General features: G+C 41.5%; 1 protein-coding gene across 3 annotated transcripts; it reads left to right on the top strand.

Moving 5' to 3' along the window:
* Positions 1-1,047: 1,047 nt before the first annotated feature.
* On the top strand, positions 1,048-20,424 carry LOC117438374 (transmembrane protein 45A-like). 3 transcript variants are annotated; one of them, XM_034073915.1, is made up of 7 exons: positions 1,048-1,318; positions 11,403-11,524; positions 11,644-11,853; positions 13,952-14,164; positions 14,871-15,055; positions 17,148-17,293; positions 19,045-20,424. In XM_034073915.1, the coding sequence occupies exons 3-7, from the start codon at positions 11,664-11,666 to the stop codon at positions 19,136-19,138; spliced, it is 828 nt and encodes a 275-aa protein (XP_033929806.1). In that variant the 5' UTR covers positions 1,048-1,318; positions 11,403-11,524; positions 11,644-11,663; the 3' UTR covers positions 19,139-20,424. The 3 variants fall into 3 exon arrangements, with proteins under 3 accessions (XP_033929806.1, XP_033929807.1, XP_033929808.1); XM_034073916.1 differs by having other exon boundaries at positions 1,048-1,349; XM_034073917.1 differs by having other exon boundaries at positions 1,318-1,349; positions 11,408-11,524.
* The last annotated feature ends 286 nt before the right edge of the window (positions 20,425-20,710 follow it).

Below are 20,710 nucleotides of genomic sequence, written 5' to 3'. Positions count from 1 at the left end.
TCTGAAACATTGTGTACAGAGAGGTAGTCCTTTTGGAAAATATGAATTGCCTTTTTCTCTATACTCATTACGTCATTCAACCTGCAAAGGCACCTGCTTGCCAGATGCTGAAGGGTATTTGCTAGAGTACTGTTTATCTGACAGTGAAAGTGTCACTTTATACTAAAGAGAAAGACATGGACAGAGCTGAGAAGATAACCAAGGGTGAAAAGGTGTCAGACAGAAACATACTGTTGATCTACATTTTAATCTTCACATGAGGTTAATTTCACCCACAAATTTCCCAAAGCAAAAAGTTTTTTGGATTATGAAAAACAGAAATTTTAAATTAGGGGTCTTGGGGGGGGTCCCAGTATTTAGTCCAAGTTATGACTAGCTGTTGCCTCGGATTGGCTATTCGAACAGCCACAGGGGAAGGCTGGCAACACAAGAACTTGGTGCTGACAGGGGTGGAAAGGGTCAGGGAGGCTTATGGTGTAAACAGAGCTTCAAATCTGATTATCAAAACTTCCTGGCAAATACTTCAAAGGAAAATTTTTCCATATGTAAGGTTTGAGGGTTTTTCGGGTGTTCTTTGCTGGCTAATTTAACTCAGGTGGTGCAGCGCAAGATGTCTTTCATTATGCTGTGACTGACTCAGTAATGTCACTAACACCATTTACTACAGCGTGGCGTTTGTAAATAAAACTGTGGCTTCATCCTTTCAGTTTTATTTTTAGACATTCTTTTGGATTCAGGGCTCTGCCGTACATTCCTGTGAAATTACAGGGGCTACAGCCACGGGTGCTCATTTTCGTGGCGAAAACCACTGATGGGGGAAAAAGGGCAAATAGAGAAAAGCCTCTGTTATATCCAGTGATCAGAGGAGGGTTTGTGTATCATAAAGTCTCTACTTTTCTAACGTTCCCCAGCTTGCCCCGGCCAGCGGCAGCCTCTATCTCCGGCCGTGAACTCCCCCGCCACCCTGCCCGCTTCCGGCTGCTTTCCCTGAAAACGGGGCAGGAGCAGGGGACAGGCACCGGGAAGTGCGGATTCAGCTGAAGCGTCTTTCTGTCCCGAGTCCCTTTTATTTGGCTCTGCCCCGGGTCCTCCCCGGCCAGGGGGGGAGGAAACCGCCCGCCCCCCACGGGGCCGACAGGGGAAGGAACATCTGGGCAGCCGCGGAGCAAAAATTGGGGGCTGCCGTGGCGCATCCCCTGGATGGAGCAGCTGGAGAGTCCGGCGGCCGCTAGAGCCTGGTTGGAGCAGCTGGAGGAACCCGGGCCGCCTGCGATACCCCTTGGAGGGAGCGAGGGAAGGCGAAGGAAGAGGCTGCGAGGTAAGGGCAGCCCGGGTCTCCTCAGCCTCGGGTGAGCGGCGGGAAGGGATGGAGGTCTCCCCCGCGCAGGCTGCTCTTCCGCGCAGTGTGGGCAGAGCGGGCGGCGGCAGTAGGGGTGGGGGTGTTTCGTGTTCCATTGGGAAAGGACAACTGCTGCTCCATGTTTGCCTTAGTTCGGTCCGTGAGGGGCACTCCTGAGGTAAAAAACCCTGACGCGACTTTTAAAATCTTAAGTAGCTTTGGCGGAGGTTGCTGGTGTTAAAATACGTCTGGAGCCCTGGCGTATTTTACCCTATGTGCGAGAGTTTTTGCAGCAGTGGTTCAGGGTCGTTCAACAAAGGGGGAATTAAGTGTTAGGGGTGTGAGTAAACGTTTGGTTAAGAGTTTCTTGTGTGGTTTGTTTTTTTTAACTCCCTCCCTCCTCCTTGAGTTACTCAAATGGAAATGTACATCCAAACTTGAATCACCAGGCGAAATCAAGAGAATTTAAATGCAGCCATGAACAATTAGTGTATGAAAGAGACCTTCAAATTAAATTATCTCAGCCTCTCTATTCTATTTCAAAACAGAGTATCCCTTGGAAAAACACTTTCAGTCCCTGGATATGTTCAGATTTGTTTCATTTTTTTTTTCAGTGATAAACCATATTCTTCTCTCCTAATAACACTTATTACTTAACACAGTATCAAAAATTTAATTTTTCTGATATTTCAGACCTTAGGAGCTGAAGTTCCTAAAACCAAAATATTTATGTTTCTTAATTTTTAAAATAAATATTTGATAATAACTATGCAATTACCTACCTAGAACTTGTGATTTCTCCAGTATGTATAACTTTGTTTGCATCATCTTATATTACTGTTTATGTAGACCTCTTTAAATTATGGTATATGTCATACTGTAAGTCACCAGTAATTTGCACTTTGTAATTTGTTTAAGGAATGTATTCTGTATCCATTTTAGATGAACATTCATCGCTGACTCTGGGATTACCTTTCTGAAGTTTGCTCAGATGTCTTTTCTGCTATTCTGGGTTGCTTACATGGGCTTTTCCTATATGCTTCTCTTTAGAAATGGATCTGGGTAAACTGATTTCTCTCAGTTGTGGAGTGTGGTTAGAAATAACTGCTTGGAAAGGAAAGTCAAATGAACCTAATAAGTGGCTTCTATAATCATGCCTGTGTTAAGGCAAACTGCTCCCTGCTTACTCTTTTCTTGCACACCAAGACTGCCTGGAAGTACCATTTTACTCAGTACTGCAGATGGCCAGTACAGCAGCACAAAAAATGGGCCCCTTGTTTCCATCTGAAGACGTACATGAATCAAGTGTTGAAACTCTTGTCAACTGGCTCCTACTCTATTTGTTAGATGTGTCCAAACATGCCCATGCTCACTTGCAATTGGTAGCAGTAGTCATTTTGCTTGTTTCTTCGAAGCTATGAGCAAGGCAGACTCCTAAACTCAGAGATTATAAATAATTGAACATTGTTTTTGAAATATCTTAATTTTCAGTAGGGTGGTACTCCTATATTATTGTGCCGCATGAGCCAGACCTTCAGTTCTGACACTGGTTTTTGCTCCAGAAGATAAAAAGGAGACTTACGTCCCTCCTAATCAATTTCTGTCTAAATTAGGGTCTGCTGTAACATTTCAGTTCTATCTGAGCAAAATTCTAAAGCTGTTGCTTCACATAACCTGGCACTTGAGACATTTCTAAGGTACAGAGTGTAGCATCTGTAAGACCAGTGGTTTTGGAAGAGGATACAGCCTCTTTTGCAGCTACTCATCTGATTGAATTACAAGGCTCCAACTCCATAGCACTGTTCTTGGTCCCTCTATTAATTCTGTTGTCTGAGGGGCAGCAGGAACTGAAGCCGCTGCTACTGTAGCCTTGCATTAAGGGGACTCTTCAGTTTCTGCTAACGTTGCATTAGCACTAACTGATTCCCATTTAGTGAGTATGAGGTCGTCCTGTAAAAAGGAACTATACCTCTTTCCCTGATGCCTTTCAATTTTTCTAGATGGGCTAACTCAGACAGCCATTTCTCCCAGCTGTTATCAGTGTTTCAGACTGTCTTGCCGATGTCCCTGTTTACTCATTAGCTCTTTCTTTTCTGATCCACACAGCTTTCTGCTGTTGAGAGTGTGTTTCCCCCAAGCAGTAGTTGATAGGAGGCAGTGCATTCAGTTACCTGAATGCAAGCAGTATATCAAACACCCTTATCTCAGCAGGGTTAAAGACAACTCAGCCAAGGCAAAGCTCAAGGTGCAAATCCCACCTGCTCTGTTGCATAGCTTTATGGAAATTACTGACAAGAAAGCTTTTTTTTTTTCATATCACAACATAATGTTGCAAGCTTCAAGCACTCACATAATTCGTTACAGCACCCAAATCCAGGAGATCTATTTTGAATCACTTTGTTTGCCATATAAGAGCCTTGAGGGCATACACTACCTAATGGTACACCACAGCCAGACCTGATGGCTGAAGTTTACAAAACATTTGATCAAGTAACTTCAGAAGGCACAGGTTTAAGAAAAGTGGCTGGACCTCAGCAAGAGGAGACGGCAGAATGCAGCAATTTAGAACTAGAGGCCAATATACTGGACACACGTACCCCTGGTTTCCAATCTCCTCCCTAGCAGGGGACAGGAGAAGTATCACCTGCTTGTTGTCCAGGTATGAGCTGTTACGAGCATCACATTGGCTAACTGACCCCATTTGTAATTTCTTTTGTAAGAAAATCGAGTCCTTCCTGTGAACACCGTTGTGGACTTACCTGTGCCCTCGTGTTTGCTGAGATGAGCTCCCTCCCAGTTTTTGTCAACTTGAGACTGTCTTTAAACTGAAAGATTACTAGTATGCACAGCACAGCATCACACTTCTGCTTACCATATTTTATTAATGAGTCACCCCATTGTAATTCAGTCACACCATTATCTAGTACTGTACATAATGAAGAGAGATCTTAATGCCTTTTCTGCACTGTCACTGGTGGTTATGATAAGAGAGCAACTCTTGCAACCAAAGAATTACAACCATATTGTGGTCAGACAAGTCCTTCTCCAGGAACAGAATTCCTCACTTTTGTCTTTCAGATCTGGCTTCTTTTCAGGTGGAAAATACCTTTTTAGACCATTCACTGAATTTTCTTAATAGGCTCCCCTTCCCCTCTCTTTTTTTTTGGGGGGGGTTATATCTTCTTTTCATCAAGAAGTATTTGAAAACATAGCAATTGCAGCAAATTCTAGCAGTCTGTAAAGAGCTCTGTAAGTGTCAAATGAAGAATCTTTCACAGCCTGGGTGGTTATCTCTATGTATTACAAAGATTTGTCATAGTCTGGTGGTCCTGTCAGCTTTGCTATTTTACAAGATTTTTCCACTGAAGCCCTGACTCAACTGTTAACACACTGTAGGTCCATAAAAAGGATGCCAATAAAGACCAAACCATATTTTATTTAATTTCCCTAAATCATTAGTAGATATATCAGACTTCAGCTCTCTTGACATTTTCCTAGCCTGTCTATCAGGAAGCAAAAAACATGTAGTTGAGCACTTCTGGGTCTACAAGTAAGATCCAAGGATTACACACTATAAAACTGTTTTTTGTCAGGTCTCCAAGTAGAAATCTTCTTACTGGTAGTGTGACCTCCGCTCGACTATGGACTTTCAAGAATATCTAGGGTCCTGCAGAGATTGCTTATTGAAATGTCTCTGACTGGTTTAAGGACAATAAAAGGAATTAACTTTTTTAAAAAGAGAGCATACAGGAATTTCACTAGCTGGCACAATTCATGTTAAAACCAGGAAGCACTAATAGGGGAGCCATTCTTGTGTGTCAATGAAGTGCTCTTGCAGCACAGCAGTGGGATGTCGCAGCATGTCTTTCCACCACACCATCTGCCCAGTACTCAGCTGCTGCTGCACAGAGTCAAAATCTTGCTCAAGTCACCTTGAGGGCAGTGGTCTGCTCTGACCCTCTGTGGGGAAGGGAACTGCTGCTCTGCACGGGGGACGGCCTAGAAGGTCACTCTGCAGGAGGCAGCAGCTACCGCGTGACTCCTAGGGGCAGGGAAGTGGCTGGGGTGGATGAAGCCAAACATCCATCCTCCTGCAAGAGGTGACACTCTCATAGCTGCAATAGTTTGCCCACATACCCATCTTAATTTACCGTTTATTTCAGGCAGTGCTAGGAAATATTAGGTTTTATGGCCAATAAAAAAACTATGAATCTTTCATAGGAAAACCCAACTCTTACATATCCTATACGATTACAAGATTTTATTTCTTTTGTGTGTGTATGTCTTTTGAATTTGTGATGATCTGAATAAAAGGCTCCAATTTGGCAGTCCTGAACACAAAAAAAAAAATCATATCCACAGACTAGCAGCTGCTCTGATACCAAGAGCCAATGGTAAGATCATTAAGGAGTGTTTTTTTGTCCCTGGATAACCCCTGGAGTTATCTTGGCTTGGTTATGGGAGCAGAAAGAGAGTCAGCAGATACACTGAAAACATGGAAAAAGCCAGAAAACTGAGGGTCACGAGAGATAAAAAAATACAGTGAAAATCACTCAAAGGGCTGAGAAGGACAAGTATCTGGGAAGTTGTTGTTGACAAGTGCAAGGCACTGAAAAAAATAGAGTAGTTCAGATTGTGCGTCCAAACTCAGCACTATGAGAGACTGCCTCTTGCAGTCTCTCCTTTCTTAGCCCAGTATATAGATTTCTTGACATTACCTCTTCAGGATTTTTGGATTTCATCCATGTCTTGTAGGCCTAAAGATTTTACCAAGGGTTGAATTTTTCTCTTACAGGCTTCAGAGATGCAGTTGCTGAAATGCTTTTAGTCATTACATTAAATCAGTACTGCATTTAGTGAATAAAGTAATTACAGCAGACATTGGTTTTCGATCGGTGTTGGTCTCCATGATGTTTACAATTGCAGGGTAAAAGGCACATGCCTTGTGAATATGTCTTTAACTGCAAGTAGGACACTTCGGTACTGAACTGAACTTATCTGCTATTTTCTTTCTGTTCGATGCATTCAAGTTTGCTGAATTCCAGTTTTCAGTAAAAGCTTTATGATCCTAGCTTGTGCACTGATTAGAAAGTGTCTGCGAATGGGTTATATACTCCTCTTATCTGGATGCATTATTCTCACTGACATCATGATCAATTACTGCAGGTGTTATGGATAAAAGCATTTTCTATCAAATATTATAAACTCCACATAATTCTTTCCTAATCTAGCACAGTTTTACCATTGCAGTAAATCTTTGTGTTTAACTTCTGTTGTCATATGGCTCTGTATCAGAAATTAATCTATTGCAGCAGTGTGAGTCTCTGGGCTCATCACTTGTGTCATTTCTGGAAAAGAGCCCCCTCATTTCTGGTTAACAGTCCTCTTTAACATCCCGCAGAGCTTGATAAACACAGGAAATTGCAAGGCATACTCTGTAGCAGGAGAATGTGTAGGGAAGGGAAGCTGCCTGCTGCAAGGCTAGTTCTGGCTGAGCTGCTGCTTGCGTCTCCATCCAGTGCAGGTTATTGAGCCTCTGTTTTTTTAAAGGGAGAAGATGGAAATGAGGAATTAATCTAGCTCTTCAAGAAGCCATCTAAGTAACCATAAGTTTCTTAATACCACTTGCAAATGTTGCCTTAGTCCCCACATGGGTGGCCTTAAGAGATCAGGAATCAAACTTGTAGATGTTAGGAAACATTCCTCCCCTGGAAGTTGGGAAGCATTTAAATCAATCATGTAAGTCTGTTTCTTGCTTGCCTTTCATGCTTCTTCTGGTGTCAGCGAAGTAATTTTCTGGATTAAAAGAGAGCTTTTAATACCCACAAAAATGCACACCTTTTCTTGAATGCTCACTCAGAAGCTGTCTTTGCTCATTATCCTGTCAGTTGCCAGCAGATCCACTACTCCCTTCTGACCCCAGGGAGTAAGATACAGCCTCAGCCAAGGGATGAGCATCTCAGGTACACAAAGCATTACTGCTACATAGGGAATTTGTAGGCAGACATCAACAATCACATTTGGTTGGCAAAGCTGGAGTGTAAAGCACTTGTGCAATGCTATGCAGCTTTCTAATTGCTGGGAAAGTCTCAATCATGCAGAGTTTTATGTGATTATTGCAAGAAAAATCATGCTTGGAGTTTTCACATGTGAAAAAACAAAAAGCATCTCACATTCACAGGTAGCAAGTAGCTGTAAATTATTCTTGCCCTCATTCAGTCAGCTGCAGAAAAGTTGCCTGGTACTTAAGAATTTCTAAACTACAGTTTTGTTTGTTGCCATATTTACACCTCATTTACACCTTTTTCTCTAGTTGCCTTGTGACCTGGGGAGGGATCCTGGGGGTGCACAGACAAGGTAACGGGCAATTTGATCAGCAATGGTCAGTATACACTTGCTGGAAAGCCAAACCCTGTCATCCATGGCTAGGGCTGTGACTGGGTGATGCTGGCTGTCTATATGTCTCTTGTAGGCATCAGCATTGGCATTGCCTGTCGAGGTTAGGAGCAGAATTTGGATAGGGTTGAGGCTGTGCAAGCAGGTCACCCACTGCAGGTACACATGCAGCACCTGGTGTTGACTGGATGGCTTTGAGGTGGCATGAGCAGACCCTGCATGGCCAAACTCAGAGCTCAAGGCACTCAGCTGTGGGGCAGCCTTGGGATTTTCTCTATTTGAGTCTCTGGCAGATGATGCACTTTAGGGGAAGTTGGTGGGCAGCAAGGAAGGTTTGCTGCCGAGAACATGGCTGAGGCTCTGCCAGCACCCCTGGCCCTGAAATCACTGAGGATAAAAGGGCCTGGGATTTGCACAAGTTACAACTTCAGTCCTCCAGTGATTTGTTTGCTACATTATGGGATGAAATTCTGTAAAAAAATAAATCCTCAAATTTATTGAGTAATATAACATGCTGATCCCATCTTTATCCAATAAATAGCACCTGACATACCATAACAGCTGACTCCCTCAGTGTCATACTAAGCCCCCAAACTATGCGATATCACCTAGTTTACTTGCAGGCAAAACTTCTCAGTCACATCAAAACTGTGGGTGGTGGCAGTTAACTTCTGACCTCACCAAAATACACTCTCGGGCCTGGTAAGAGAAAATTCATTAATTCAAAGTTTAAGGCAATTTCTGTCATAATGTTTACAAGTTTCCTAAGGATTTAAAGTGTAATTAATGTAAATCCTTTCTGAAGCCCACTATGCTGAGATTCAGTGTTCTAAGGTGTGCCACAGCAGCTGACTCACAGATCTGATATATGTCTTTCTAGAGAGATCCCACAAATAATCCCCTACATTTCTGGACAAACTCAAACTGAAGTTTACACTCTCTAAAGCAAATAATATGTGATTGTACTGCTTATAGGAAAACATAAATTTTTCTGGTTCTGTTTTGTTTATATTGGATATGCAACAGTAGCTGCTGTAATCAGACTTATCTTCCCTTGTTCTTGAAAGCAAAAAATAGTTTTAAACAGAGTATCCTGATGGATTACCCAGATTTAGGGCAGAAATATCCTGCAGTGATTAGAGCTCTAGCCAACCCAGGTGTGAATTTATAGGCTGAGAATTACTTTTGAAGTGTTCTATACTGTGCACTACAAATGCCATCCGGACACTTGTTCATTTGACTCCTACTGCTGCAGTACTCTCCTAAATGGAGGCTTTTCATCGGTTTAATTTACCTTTTTAATCCAGTATCTCCCTTTGATGTAGGTGATGTGAGTTACAGGGTAAATCTTCCTACTTAAAATGCTCAGTAGCTGTGTTGAATAATATCTAATGAATAAAGTCCTTCTAAGGAACGGTATTCAGTGAGATCAGACATATGGTGAGGAAAGGCCACTCTCTACTCTTCCCCTCTTTCTTTCATGCAAAGAAGGGAAAAAACCAATGTCCTACAATGCCTTTCAGGCCAGTAGATTTTAGAAGAACCATAAGTTAAGGCTTCCAAAGCAAAACAAGTATTTCAAAGTTTAAATCACAGTTTAGGCAACTGTCTAAAACTTTAGCTCCCATTAATACTGCCTTTTTTTGAGGCAAACTATGGTGCAGTGAGTACTGTCAGTGATGCACAAGCTGGGCAGATTCTCTGAACTAAAGACATCCCAGAATGAGGTACCTCATCAGCAACACCATGGGGCTGGGTCTAACCTGTGGGGCTGAGCCCCCCAGCCACACCACTTAATGCCTGACTGTGCTCAAGGCTGAGGAGTGCTTTCCCCGCCTGCAAATAAAACAGGCATAAACCTAGCAGAGCTTTCAAGGTGTTTCAAGGTTCCACTTCCCAGCCCACCCTGGGCTAGGACCGGAGATGCTCAGCTCACAAGCAGGCTGATTTAGCACCACTAACACATGCTCAGCCCCAGAAATGTTTAGATATTAATTCAGCATTTTGTGAGTGGGATGGAGGTGATCATCACCATCCTGGTGGCTGGGGGCCCGTGCTGAGATCTGCCTTGCTTGCTCCTCCTCACAGTTTTTGCTGCCCTGATCAGGGTGGCTAACCAGCCACCACATGAGGCAAAGCCTCCCGCAACAGCTCTAGGCATGGCACCCCTTCTTTTCTACTTAGCAGAAGACAAGTAGCATGCAGGAGCCCTTCCCCAGACAGCAGAAATCCCAAATAGAGTCCTCTACATTTCATAAGAATAGATAAACATTCCCCTCATTCTCTCTTTGGCTGCCCCAGGGCTGCAAGGTGCTACTTCCACGGGAGCCTTCCCAGGGCTTAGTGCAGCCACCTCTGCATGATTTCCTTCCAGTATGAAGTAAAAAGTATGCTCAGATGCCAGCACTTGGCACCTGTGAGGACACATCCAGAAATGGGCTTGCTTGGGCAACCTTTTGTTTCCCTTTTCTTGTACTTCAGTAATACTTACGTAAAAATTAGCTAAGTGGAGTTTTATCCAGGGAAAGCTTTTAAAACTCACCCCTCCCCTTCTGCAGCACTTACAATGGGAGACATTAGCTCTGGAAGAGGAGGGGATAAGCAGCAGGGACAGGACATTCTTCAGCATCCCTGTTTAAATCACAGCCTGCCTCATGCGACACATGAACATTTGTATTTTTTTAATTCTCCTTTGTGGCTATATAGGTCATGTTTCCTCATGCAGTTGAGTAATAGTGTTATGGTTCAGGACCTGTGCAAGTTTCTCTTCTTCAAAAAAAATTCAAAGTAATGCTTTCAGTGGAGCTTAGATTCCAGAAACAGGAGAGAGCTCACGCTACGTGACTAGACAGCATTATGTGAACCATCTGAAAGTACTGTATGGCCCACAAGCCACAGTTTAAAACTTCTTATGCAGAGCTGACTGTACGAAATACTTACTGGAAAGAAAAATACTGCAGAGCCTCCATATTCTATTCACAACCAGATAGCTACAGTGTAGTGTGGTGATCAGATTTATAAATCAGCCACAGTAACAACAGGAAATACATATTTCCAATGCTTCTAAGGCAGATATCCTTTATTTTAACCTCTGCAAAGATTTAGTATGCCTTTGGGTTGCACAATAACTCAGTTTATAATAACTTAAAGAAAAATTGCACTTTAATATTAGAACTGTCACTTTAATGAAGAAGCTATTGGAGCTAAGTTAACTCTCCTTAAAGTTTGGATGATGACCAGAATTACTAAGTTTTATTAATGGCACTGCTTTTAAATAACTGTATAACATTAAGTAATAACCTTATCACTCAGTGTACTTGGTGTACTTGGTAATGTGCATCTAATTGTGGGTGCATAATTCACCTATCAAATACTGAAGATGGCTTGATGTTTGTAAATCATAACAAGACTTCAAATTTGAATACAAAATACAACTTATTAGTGAATAGCTACCCATTGTATCTGTATGCAACTTGGATTTCCTTCAGTCAGGTATTGTCTTGATTTCTGTTTGTGGAGTGAGGAAACAGAAAATCCCCTCTAAAGGTGAAAGAACCAAATTGTGAGTATTCATGCATCTCTTTTGCTAGTATAACTTCAACAGCATGATGTAGTGCACTATGGCATTTTTTCTCTCACTTTGCCAACTGCCAGCTCTGTATTTCAGGTCAGATGCCTTGCAGTTGTGTCTTTTACTTTGATTCTGCACAGCTATGAAACTGGGGAGACTGGCTGGGTGTTTGGAATAACCAGTGAAGATGAGTACCAACATTAAGTTTTAAATAGAGTGTGAGTACTGAATTCTATGATACTTTTTTTTTGATCTATGCAAGGAGATACTTTAAAATTATAACCCACAGAATTCTCTTGCTACTCCCATAATCAATCTCCATTTGTTTCACCTTCAGGTGTTGCCTAGCAGTAAACCATGGGCAATTTCAAAGGGCATGCCCTCCCTGGAAGCTTTTTCCTTCTTTTTGGCTTATGGTGGTCAGTGAAGTATCCACTGAAGTATGCCTGTCGAAAAAACAAGAATGGTTGCTACCTTGGTTCCAGGGCAGGATTTCAGCGCCTGGAGTTTTTAGAGGGGATCATCAAAGCTGTCTTTGCCCTGATCGGTAAGTAAGGTGGGCTGACAATGAAAAGGCTATGTCTTTTAACACTATCTTTTTTTTTTTCTCTGATAAAACATCTCATTATGTTTTGGTGTTTTGTCTTTGAAACACCAAGAATCTAAGAACTACTGGGGCTACTGCTATTAATTACAAAGTTATGACCATAACAGGGTTTCCATCCATAGCACTCTTCTGGAGTGGAGTCTCCTGAAAAGTTCACAGCTGGTCCAAGTATTCATATGCTGTTCACTACTTCAGGGAGGGAGAAAAGATATTTAGGCAAGGAAGGGGCTTTCACATGCAGACTGGGAGCACTAGACTGTGGAGGCATTGCTTTTCTGTTTTGAATCTGACCATCTTAGATGTTAGTAGTCTCCACTGAGTTATTGATAAAATATGTAAATGCAGATGCTTCTCCACTGGTGTCATTTAAAGTGAAAATCTTCACAGAGACTGAACTCTAGACTGCAGGACTGTTGCAACAGGCTGGTGGTGGCCTGTTTCTCCTTTTTTTGTGGACTGGCCTGGGTACAAAGCCATGGGGGTGGTTTAGTGAGTTGTGCAGCCAACTGGAAGTGCTTAGTTCTTGTTTATGTTCCAGCAGGCTGTATGTTAGCAATTTATCTTTCTAGAATAAGTAAGCTAAATAACAGGGGGCCTGGGAGCTCAGCACATGTAGCTTTCAAGTTGAAAAGGATCTTAATTTTTAGTATTTTTAGATTCTGTCTATTCTTCTTTAGATGCTCAGAGTTGCTTGGTTTCTGATCAAGGTGAAGGCTGTGCCAAAATCTTGTTCTTGCTCTTCTTCAAGATCAGCTTTGAAGAGGTACTGTGTGTACAGTACTTTGATATGCCTTAAGAAATTATCAAAACCTAAGTAATAACATTCAATTTGAGGTGTGACTGGGGGCATCTTTCGTACAGATCTCCCAGTCAGTGTCTAGAGGTAGCTGGGTGGCTAAAATATTCATTTAGCCTTTTTATTTTCACCATGAAACAAAAAACTATTATTTTAACATATGGTAATGTCAGTTCACAAGTGTGGACAAGAAAGCCTGGCAAAGACAAAGAGTAAAAGTAGCAGAAAGAGTAAACCCTGTTGTTTCTGTGTTAGGAAATTTGAAGTAGAGGTGGAAAAGTATTGCATTTGCACCGCAGCATATCTACTTATACAGCATGATGCTGGCCCGTGCCTTATAAGCAAATGTATTTAACTTTAAAGTTTTAAAGCGTAACACATTTTAAATCCTTCCCAAGCTTCACTGATTATATAAAGTATCTACATGCAGCTTTCCTCTTGCTGGAGTACTGCAGCTCGTTAGTAAGACGCTGAGGGGGCCAAGGTAAGGGAGGCAATGGAGCAGCAATTCAAATACTAACTTGGTATACATTCTCATGGGACTTTTAATAACGGCATAGTGGAGGGATTTCCTTTTATGGCTTTATAGGAAAAATCCCCTTTGAACTAAGAGTCTGAATTCTGCCATCCTGAACACTGTAGGGGACTGAAATGGTAAATCTTTCTTATGGAGACTTTAGCATGTGTTATACTCATGTTTGAACCACAGGAGAAGGCAGCTGAAAAATTCAGTTAGAGGACTACTACAATAGCAATTGTTAGGAAAAAAACCCAGCATAGAATAGCTGTTCACTGCTGGAAATTGCAAGATGCAGATAGTCCAACCAGGAGCAGAGATGAAGCCTGGTTTTCCCTGGCTTTCTCTTCTCTGAATTATGTGATGCTTAATATATGCTCTAGCTCACTCCGTGGTCTTTCCATCAGCAAAGCAGCTTATTTCATCTCTCCTCCACCCACTGCCTATTTTCTTGTAAATTTATATAAAATTAATATCTTTGAGACCTCTGTGCATTTTCACTTGAATTTGGACATGTTAAAAACTTTATTGCAAATGGCTGAACTGAGCAGAAGGAAGGAGAATGTAGCAATCACCCAGAGCAATCCTCAGGCAGCCAGACTAAATCTCAAATTGACCGGTGTTATACTGCATGGGAATATATTGTTTCCTCTACAGTTTGTATAAAGACTTATTATCACCTTAAGCATCAGGACAAAAAGTTACATTTTTCATTTCATGTGTAGGAATGGTGGCTGAGCAGTTTGTTCCTGATGGACCTCATCTGAAGCTGTACAATTATGAGGAAAAGCACTGGGATCACCTCATGAACTGGCAACATGCCACTATGTACCTCTTCTATGGCATTTCAGGGTTGGTTGACATTGTGGCTCATGGGACCAGCACACTGCCAATGGCCATGGACAAGATGATGCTTTCGTTAGCAGTGTTTATTGAAGGTCAGTTTACTTCTTCCTGCAAAAGTGTGTGTGAAACTTGCACAGGGGAATGCGTCTTGGGTCTCACATTAGTCTTAGAGAATGAGCCTGCAGTAGCTGGGTGTTTAATGCTCTGAAATGCCTAAAAAAGGTCAGTCCTGGTCCTCCTTAAACTGCACTGCAGCCCAGAGCAGGATCAGACATCCTAGAGGTGTATCTGTGCTTCCCAGCTGGCTTAGATAGCAACAGAAATGTTATAAAAATAGCAGCACAAGCCTGTTTTGAATAAGTGCTCAATAGCTCAGGTATGTGCTTCATTCAATGTATGTACAGACATGGCCCACAAGTTAGAGCGCTTTTTCACTTGTACAGCAATCACGTGTTGAAACTGTACTGGAGACACACTCATTTTGTGTTTTCTGCACACACAGTATATCTCATAGCATCCCTCTTGTTGCACTGCAGGCACAGATGAATGACACTTTTTGTTAATGTGTTTTAAACAAAAGGTGGTAGAGCTACAACTTCCCATGCAATTTCCTGGTCTGAACTGAAGAGTGGGAGTACACACTACTTAAGAATTAGTCTTAAAAATTGCTGTTAGTTCAACTAAGAAGGTGATACTGGCATGAAGAGAAATGCTAAAGGTTCATTGTTTTGTGAAAACAGATGCAGGGAGATTTCAAAGGAAGAAAGTATCTTAAAATGATCACTTAATTTATTCCAGGTTTTCTCTTTTGCTACCATCTTCATGGGAGAGCCATGCTGGATGTTCATGTTCATCAGTTACTGCTGTTTGCTATCTTTGGAGCTGCTGTTTGCATATTTCTGGAAATTTTCTTCCGTGGCAGTATTGTGCTAGAGATGCTTCGTACAAGCCTTTGCATATTACAAGGCAGCTGGTTCTGGCAGGTAGGTCTCTTTTCTGCCTTAGGAACTTCTTCTTTCACCAAAATTAGTGATTTAGCCCTTCGGAGATGTTTCATAGGGGATGTAATACTCCTTTTAAACACAGACCGAAAAGGACTCATAGAAAACAATGCCCTCTTAATGTCCCTTTAAAGAGATAAAAGTATTTCTTGTATCAATTTTACAGAAGAAGAAGCAGAAGCCATTTTACTTCTTGTGCATTTTATCAGTAAAAAAGCTAAGGAGGTTTTCTTGAGCTCTCCCTTGTTCACTGACCATTCTTTCTGACCCCTATAATATCCCACTCCAAATCCACAAGCCAAATGGCAGTGTTTTTAGAGCCAGGCAATATATACTGTTTATGAAGACTATCTCCAGTCAGCTGCTGGAGCAGTGAATAGATGCCCAGCGGGGTACTGGATGAGTGAGACAATGCGCTCATTGACATTGCCCAGCTCAAAAGATATTTAAGCTCCCAATCTGTATTAAAAAACTGGGTGATGCAAAGACTCCTTCTTTTCCAGGGCTCTGGAAACTGAGCAGAATTAAAACCAGCTGAAACTGTGATATTTCGAGGATGTGGCTCCCAAAAGGACTCTTCAAAATGCAGCTTCCATGCCCTCACTTGCTTGTGATTCTATCTAGTTAACAGATATTTGATAGTGACCCTGTCTCTACTGTCAGAACAAGAGAAAGAATTTAATGAATCGCTGTGATCTCATAACAAAGAAATAGGAGTGCTAGTGCTGATGTGTGTTTCATCTTACAGTGGAGAACTGAGGTCACTCCAGAGGTTTTTCTTTCCAGCATGTCTAGACTGGCTTTCCTTTTTTATATGCTGGCCAGACATGATGAAAAAAAAAATGTTTGCTGTTTCTTAGGAGAACTGGATACTCAGCACCAAATCAAATACCTAAATACTTGCTCTGGCAAGAAGACAGACCTCCTCAACAGCAGTATTTTTCTATAAGTGAACTCAAGAACCTGGTGCTGAAGCACTTTGTGGTTTGTTTTCTTGTTTGTACACTTTTTGTTGGTGATTTAAGAAGCTTTACATAAGAGGAATTAGACACAACCATTTATTCTTTGCTGTCTGTCCAGTCTAATTTTAGAGCAATTCAGACAATGTGTTTTTTGTTTAAAGTGAAAAATTGAAGAACTAAAAATACGAGCAATTTAAGTGTGGCTTTTTTCACACCCGCAGGAGACTTCAATCATATGTGTGACTGAAAACCACATGCTGGCTGCAGCATGACAGATTTGTAAAAAGTAAAGGGACCTTCTGCATCACTAACTCCCTCGTTCATTGAATTATCTGCATGGAAATGCAAAATGCACTCATTCCATCCTCCTTCCTCTTCTCTTCCCAGGTCCTAAATTCTCAGCTGAACTGCTGAGCCATGACTCTGAAGAGTATTAGTCAGTACAGAGGACTAGTGCTTGCCATGCAGACCCTTGTGTAGCCACAGGATTCCTAGCTTCCCACCTTATGCATTAATATAAATTTGATCTTTTCCAACTCTGAATATACAAATTAGCTATGTATTTCACATGGCCTTATAGCCTTGGGTGACGGCTCAATTTTTGAGTAATTTCAAAACTGACCTTTTCACTGGATGGCCTAGAAGAAATAGACTTATGTTCACCTTTATTTATTAATTTATTATTCATCTTCAGAACCATGTAGCACATTCCCAGACACTTGGGAAGAAGTGAGTCAGTGCAAACGGCTGGGTAGGTTTTCTTGTTATTGATGTGTTTGTAGTTCAGACCACACAAGGCTGAGCACTGGCCCCTTTTCATACAGTACATAGCTGTGATTGTTGTGGGACTTTTTGGGCAGGGTCTTTAATTCTCTGGGCAAGAGCAGGGGTTTCCTGGGACAGGCTCTGCATCTTCAAAGGCACTTCTGCACAGAACTGTGTAAAATAATCCATTGCATTCGAGTATGACTGCAAAATAGTTTTTAATTATAACCACGTCAGCACTTATTAAAAAAGAAATGTCTGCCTTGTGATAGGTAGCATAAAACATGATACAGCAAAGGATACACACATCAGATGACTTTTGCTAAATATCTGTTATTTTATTACAGATTGGCTTTGTGCTTTATCCTCCAAATGGGAGGCCAGAGTGGAATCAAATGGATCATACCAATATGATGTTCCTGACCATGTGCTATTGCTGGCATTATGCCTTTGCTTTTCTTATACTTGCAGTCAATTATACAATCGTCAACTGGTAAGTTATTTGAAATACTAAAACTTTGGAAACTTGTCTATTTAGTCTAGCAGAAACTTAATTTTAGAAATGTCTCACTGACAAATCAAGTTTTCTACAAAGTAATTAATTGTCTTGCAAGGTAAAATAAAAATAGGTATTGCTAATCAATGAAGACAACATGACTCACTGCTTCAGTAGAAAGGGGAAAATATTCATGAAGCATAGCTCTGAAAGGATAATGCTTCTCACTTAAAAGGAGCTCTTTCTTAATAGTGTTCCATATATGTAAGTGCATATGAAGTCAGAAGTAGGAGAAGTCTTTTTCCTACAGCATCTTCTCTCCCAGTGGTCATCTCTAATTCCAAGTGACTTAGTCAGCAGGCTTCATGACTTTGAAGATTATTGGACAGGTTTCATTGCTAGCAATTCCTGTGATCAGACCTGATTTCTTTTCCACTAGCCAGTTTCATCCCCCCATTTCTAAAGTTAGCCTTTTTTCTCGTGTTAATGCTGATAAAATTACAACCACAGTGTTAAATTAGTTATGAAAATGAGCCTGATTCTGCTATGTGTGATCACCTGCCTGCAGGACTTTACCAAGCCTTTGCCTGCACTGTTCTAAACATGCTTCTCACCCCTCGGTTTACCTTTACCATCCTAATAGCCCTGTGTTATCAGGCTTTGGTCACATGCAGTTCTTGCAGTCTTGCGAGAACTGAGAAGCCAGTTCTTTTTGGATCTTTTGTCTGAAAGGCACTGGCATTCAAGGCTGAGTAACTGGTTTGTTGTGTGAAGGATGGCAACTATAGAGTAGGTGACAGCAATCCTACATCCCTTCTGATGATGGAAATGGCAGCTGCTGCAGCATGTCTTACAAACAGTATGTTCAGGTAGTATCATTAAAGGTAGCACATACTAATGTCATGGTACATGTTTGTATTTTAAGTTGTCACTCATGCTAACATACAGCTATTTACAACCAAGGCCTGTGGTTGAATACTGCCCAGATTCTGCTTGAAAGCAGAAGCCATCTTTACAATGTCTTCCACAGTGTCCCACTACAAGTCTTCATACACCAGTCACCCTAACTCCCTGATGAGGTGCAGGAGTTAAACAGTTTTTAACCATATAAAAATGGCCAGATAAGCCTTTGAGTTTGTCCTGGTTTCAGCAGTAGCAGTCATTTGTTTCTCCTTAGTAGCTGGTGCAGTGCTGTGTTTTGACTTTCGGCCTGGGAACAGTGCTGATAACACCAATGTTTTCAGTTGTTGCTAGGTCATGTTTACTCTGACCAAGGACTTTGTGAGTCTCTTGCTCTGTCAGGGAGGAGGGGAAACCAGGAGGAAGCAGAGACAGGACACCTGACCCAAACTAGCCAAGGGGGTATTCCATACCACAGCACGTCATGCTCACTATGTAAACTGGGGGTAGTTACCTGGAAGGGCTAGATCAATGTTCAGTCAGACTAGGTATCAGTCAGCGGGTGGTGAGCAGTTGTATTCTCTTCCCTTGTTATTTCTCATTATTATTATTGGTGGCAGCAGTGGTGGTTTGTGTTATACCTTAGTTACTGGACTGCTCTTATCTGAACCCATGGGAGTTACGTTCTTTCAATTCTCACCCCCATCCCTCCAGGAGCAGGGGGAGGAAAGGGGGGGGGGGGAGGTGTGTGTGTGAAAGAGCAGGCTGTGTGTTTTTTCTGCGTTGCCAGTTGGGCTTAAACCACGACAGAGTTACTATTGACAGCTCTCATTTTTTGTTGTTTTCAGGGCAGTTCGTTCAAAGGTTAAACAGTCCCAGTCCATGGAAATGGGATTACTGAAGACATCTGAACGAGATCAGGAATCAGAAGATGAAATTTAGTATGAATATGGCTTGACTAGTTTACCTGCTCCACCATTAGGCTAACTGATACCTCATTTATGGAATTTTTCAACATCTTATTCATTCTTTACTACAACTTGCTATGCAAATATCATCCACGAGTACTGTCTACATCTGCACAGTTACATCTTTATTTGTGGGGGGTAAGCTTTGTATTGATTTGCAGCAGTTGCACTAGTACCTAGCTTACCACATGCTTCAAAGAAAACCAGACTAATATTAGACAGACTGGAACTGATAAGGTGGCATGATGAAGTCTGTGTGTTTGCCTCCTTAATAGCTAAGTAAAATGCTTTCTGGCTGCTGCTGAATGGACCCAAGTTTCCATAGTTAGGGTGTTCAAGTAAGTATGTTTGTTGCTCTGCAAGTAACTGTGCATAATAACTCTACAGACCTGGAAGGAGTAGTACAAGATGAAAAATCAGAGTTTTGCAGCTGTTTTATGTAACACTCCTGTGTCTGCTTGTGGCTTTATGCTGAAAGATAGTCTGTTGAAAAGCAGAGGTGCTCTCTCCTGTTGAAAAGAGAGGGTGCTCTCCCCCATGCTTGCTATTGTTTGGGATGTGCTCCAACCTCAACAAAAGGGAAATAACAGATACGGCAAAAGTCATCAGAAGATGATGTTGCATGTAAGCACACTGCCTCTAAAGGGCAGACTTTCGAATCATCACTCTCTCTCTAAATATGTCTTTCAAAAGACTGCCATGGGCAGCTTGTGGTACAGCAGCACTTACACTTTGTTTTCTGAAGGATTGAGAATGGAATTTATGCTGGTGGCCAGTGGCCATTTTACACATGCATCAGTGATAGGTGGTCATGGTAAGATGGTCATTCTGGAAAACAGACTCTTCCCTTTAAAACTCCTTCTAAAGATACTATTTTCTTATTATTTTCCGAAACAGGCTAATGTAGGACAACAAATTCTGTTCAAGTAATGCCTGTTCATCAGGTTTGGTGCTGTGAAAGTGTGTTTCTTTTATTATTCAAATGTTTCCAGATGCTCCTAAGGGAACGCAGAGCTGAACTCTAATAGATGAATGAGATTTGTAGGATCTGGTCCCTCCACTTTTCAGCTTCCTTTAAATTTTTTCAGTGTGAACCAGAAAAATTAGTAGCATAGAATTACTAATTGCAGTGAGAAGGTTGCTTAATTTAGGTAATAATATAGTTTGTAGCTCAAACGGATCTCAGGACTCAGAGAAAAAAAGGAAAGAAAAATTAAAGGCTTTTTCTAAAGCTGTTTAACCTTCAATACAACATAAACATTCACTTCATTTTAAAGATCTGCCTTTTATCTCCCATTTTTCAAGGAGTACCTTCCTTAGCTGCATATGCTATTAATGCTGAATTTTAGACTGCCAGATTTATCAATGTGTTTCTGAAATCAGTGGTGCTATTTATTTTGAAGGACATCTTCAGAAAGTGCTTTGTTTCTCATATGCAGGAGCAATACAAGTTTCTTCACTGCTCTTCTTGATAAATATATTTGATACTGTGCAAATATTAAGGTGCTGTATCTCTAAAATAAAGGGATAGCCTCAGAAGAAAAGC

Source organism: Melopsittacus undulatus, unplaced genomic scaffold (genome assembly GCF_012275295.1).
Source record: "Melopsittacus undulatus isolate bMelUnd1 unplaced genomic scaffold, bMelUnd1.mat.Z mat_scaffold_186_arrow_ctg1, whole genome shotgun sequence".
NCBI lineage: Eukaryota > Metazoa > Chordata > Aves > Psittaciformes > Psittaculidae > Melopsittacus > Melopsittacus undulatus.
This window is presented reverse-complemented; position numbering and strand designations above follow the sequence as displayed.